We start from the raw sequence: 3,728 nt of genomic DNA, 5'->3' as shown, positions 1-3,728 counted from the left end.
TCAAAGTATGTTATTGTCAAAAGTGTTATGCACAGCAGATAACAAAGACATAAATCCAGATGGCGCCAATGCGGATTGGTCTGAAAATTGGTAACTTTGGGATGCAACTTGAATGACCTCAACACTTTGTACAACATCAGGAACTGTAGATTCCTAAATAATTGAAATAGGAATTAGAAGACAGATAACATTTAACAAAGGTGTATGCAAATATCACACAAGAGAAAACAAGAAGAGTCGTCTACCAATGGTGTGGATGACTTCTTTGCTGAAGATGGTTTTCTTTTTGTTGTTCTTTTCTCGACGGTTGACTTCAACCTGTTTGTGCGAGGTCTCCCTTTTCGCTTAACTGTTAATGGACTGCGCACAAGAACATCATCATTCCCCGCTCAGTCTCATGTGTTGGACTGTTTAAAGGATTTTCATATCTTAGTTCATCACCATCAGTAATGATTTTAGTACCCATGGATGAACTGCATCCATATTTATGNCCAAGTACATCAAGATCTTTTTCCAAGTGATCAGAAACATGTTCAGACTCACAAGCGACCTCTGCTATTTCAAAAATTTTTTTACACAAAACCTGGTATCTTTGCATCGTCGGTTGAAGCTTAGAGGTATTATAGGCTGCTCTAATCAGGGTGTGTCTTCTACGAACATTCTTACTCCAATGCCGAAGGACGTATTTGGATGGCACATTGCAAACATCTTCTTGACCAAATACTAANAGAGAATGTCGACAAATAATGCCTCTAAATTCAAATAAATGACAAGAACAACTGGTATTGTGAGTAAGTGGATCAAATTCAACTGTATAAAATTTATTTGCACACTTACCCTCAAACATTCGCTCCTCTTTTATTGTGTAAGTATTCATAAGGGTGTCTTTTACAGTGTTTTTTATAAAGCAATTCATCCGACATCGAAATTCTGTTTGGACTTCCTCAAACTTTTCATGTGTATACTCCAATTGAAATTGTCTTTCTATCGGTGATTGGGACCCACAACCAATTGTGGTGTTTAGGGAGGAGAAGTCAGCCTGTGTTTCTTTTTGTGCCTTAACCCTAAGTGCATTGTGAAATTGAACCACAAACTGATGTAGTGTCGTGCTTGAATTTATAAACCCATCAAAAGAGGCATTCATACCCTCACTTCGTTGTGTTGTTGACATACCTGCCCAAAATTGACTCCTTAAATAACATGAAACCCATTTCATTCTTTCCTCATAAAGATTACTTAACCAGTCATTCCCTTCCAATCTGTGCTTTGTAAGAAGTTCTTCCCATTCTATCCCAAACTCGCTTGGCGACCCACAGTCATAGATGAGCGCATGTATATCCGCTTTAATGGCAACGTAATTTTTGTAGCTTTGAAATTTTTCAGGCAACTTCTTCATTATGTGCCATANACACCATCTGTGTCTGGTATTTGGGAAAACCTCTTCAATGGCATTCGCCATTGCCCTNCATTGATCCNTTATAATGGCTATTNGGGCCTTATTTNCCATGCATCTCAACCAAGATTCAAACAACCANACAAAGGATGCAGTGTCTTCGGAAGAAAGCAAANCACATCCAAGTAAAATTGAGTGACCATGATGGTTAACGCCTACAAATGGCGCAAAGGGCATGTCATACTTATTTGTCAAGTAAGTGGTGTCAAACGACACAACATCACCAAATTCTTGACAAGCTGCTATACTTCTTGCGTCTGCCCAAAACACACTACATATTCTATTCCCTTCATCCAATGCAATGTCGTAGAAGAAGTCGTTGTTCAATGCTTTCATGGATGAAAAGTGTTTTAAAAGGGCTTGACCATCACCGTCCTTACATAAAGATTTTCTGTGTTGCATAATGTAGTTCCGTGCATCACGTTCTACGAAATCCATATTCTCAAATCCACCAACATCACTAACAATGCTAAGGAAACTCTTATTAATGCGAACGCCCGCATCATCGTTGACTTCCAACGTATGCTTAGCTTGCATGCTAATTTTTCTATTCCCAGGAATCAACTTAGATGTATTAGGGCATAGTTCATGACTGTGATCTAACACGACGCTCTTTATAACCCAATAACTATCTTTCCTTCCAATGGTAATGCTAGCTGGACGTTGATTTGTTTGACATGCATGTGTTTTCACCTCTGGTTTAATGGAAGACACATATTTGCCTTCTCTAGAACAAACTAATCGCAAATAGTACACATTATTGTTGTTATCCTTCTTTGATGATCTTGTCCTTACAGCAAAACCACATGTAATGGCGTAATTTGTGTAGAAATTTTTGGCATCTTCCAGTGATTCAAAACACATATTTATCCTAGGTTCGTTGTCTATAAACATTTCATTAGGCTCAGCACCATGTTCATAGCAATGAGGCACGTCTTTATCATGACTTGTGGTTGTAGCTGTCATACTTAGCACACATAAGTCTGATACAAAAAAAGAACTATAACATATTTCGGTACAAAATTCGAAACTTTTCAATGAAATATGATAAACATTCCTATGACACATCCCAGGTAAATAACGGGTCCCTAACATTAAAGAAGATAGAATGAAAGTAATTGTCATCTTAAATGAAACAAAGACATTAATACCTTTCTTTTTGTGGCTTAAAGGAAGTTGTTGTGCCCCTCACCAGCCAACTACACACCCTATGTCCTTAAATGAGGTTACAACATACTTCACCAAACTCCATAAACACTATGCCTTCAATGAAGAGAGTTAGGTGGTTCTACCAAGTTATGGTGGAAAAGTTATGGTAGCTGATGGAAAGGTTTTGGAGGGAAGAAGTGTCCGTTGGAATGGCTTGAAGAAAAAGTAATAACCTATGACAAATGAAAATCCAACATTTCTTGCCCATCTTTCCCTTCCTAACATTTAATGCAATGTCAATCATCCAAGTTATTACACTACTTTTTTCATTAAAATGTCACATAATGTGAGGGGCTGGGTCACCAAGGGTTTTTATCATCATTAAAACCTACATCAAAGTAGAAATAAACTTACTTTAATATTTTTTAATAAAAGTTAATGCATCCAGTTGTCTTTATATATCTCCGTCAAACCCTAACCCATTTTGCATCCAACACTTCATTGTATTTGTGAGTTCATTTATTCATGAGTTGATTTATCATTTTTTTATTCTTTATTTACATGATACTTCTTCATGCCATGTTGTACTGTTTTATAACCTCCATTCGGACTCATTTGCAAGTTCTCGAAGGAGTTCCATGGATGCTTGGGAAGACCTCGTCTATGATGATGACGTACTGGAGTCATTTCTTAAAAAATGTGATTCTTCATCTTCTCTTATACCTGGTCCTGCGGGTAATGTTCAGGCGGCCATGCTGAATAAGACAATTAATTTGGGGGAAAAATCCACACAGGAATTTGCTAATGATGTTGCAAAGGCAACATATGAAAGAGATTTTACCTCCAATGCATGGAAGTGGGCTGAAATGTTCATTGAACACCACGGTACAAACAATACAANTGAAATATGAACTTTAGTAATATAATTGCTTATTAAGATTATGTGTGTCTTTGCAGGTCTNGTAACTGATGGCAAAATAGAGAACATCAATTCTATAAAAGAAGCAAAGGGAATGGACATACTTCCGCTTGTTGCTTGCTTAATAAAGGAATGCAAGCCTACAGGTCTGGGGGACATGCAGTTGACTGTAAAGGTATTGTTCTTGATAATGAATGAATCGTTTTT

At 37.3% G+C, this 3,728-nt stretch overlaps 1 protein-coding gene across 1 annotated transcript; it reads right to left on the bottom strand.

The window, feature by feature from the left end:
- Nucleotides 1-2,419, bottom strand: LOC106760580 (protein FAR1-RELATED SEQUENCE 5-like). Its single transcript, XM_014644001.1, has 3 exons — nucleotides 838-2,419; nucleotides 500-723; nucleotides 1-153 (listed from the first exon to the last, which is right to left on the bottom strand). Exons 1-3 carry the CDS (start codon nucleotides 2,417-2,419, stop codon nucleotides 1-3), a joined length of 1,959 nt encoding a protein of 652 aa, XP_014499487.1.
- Nucleotides 2,420-3,728: the final 1,309 nt, after the last annotated feature.

This window comes from Vigna radiata, chromosome 5, assembly GCF_000741045.1.
Source record: "Vigna radiata var. radiata cultivar VC1973A chromosome 5, Vradiata_ver6, whole genome shotgun sequence".
NCBI classification, from domain to species: Eukaryota; Viridiplantae; Streptophyta; class Magnoliopsida; order Fabales; family Fabaceae; genus Vigna; species Vigna radiata.
This window is presented reverse-complemented; position numbering and strand designations above follow the sequence as displayed.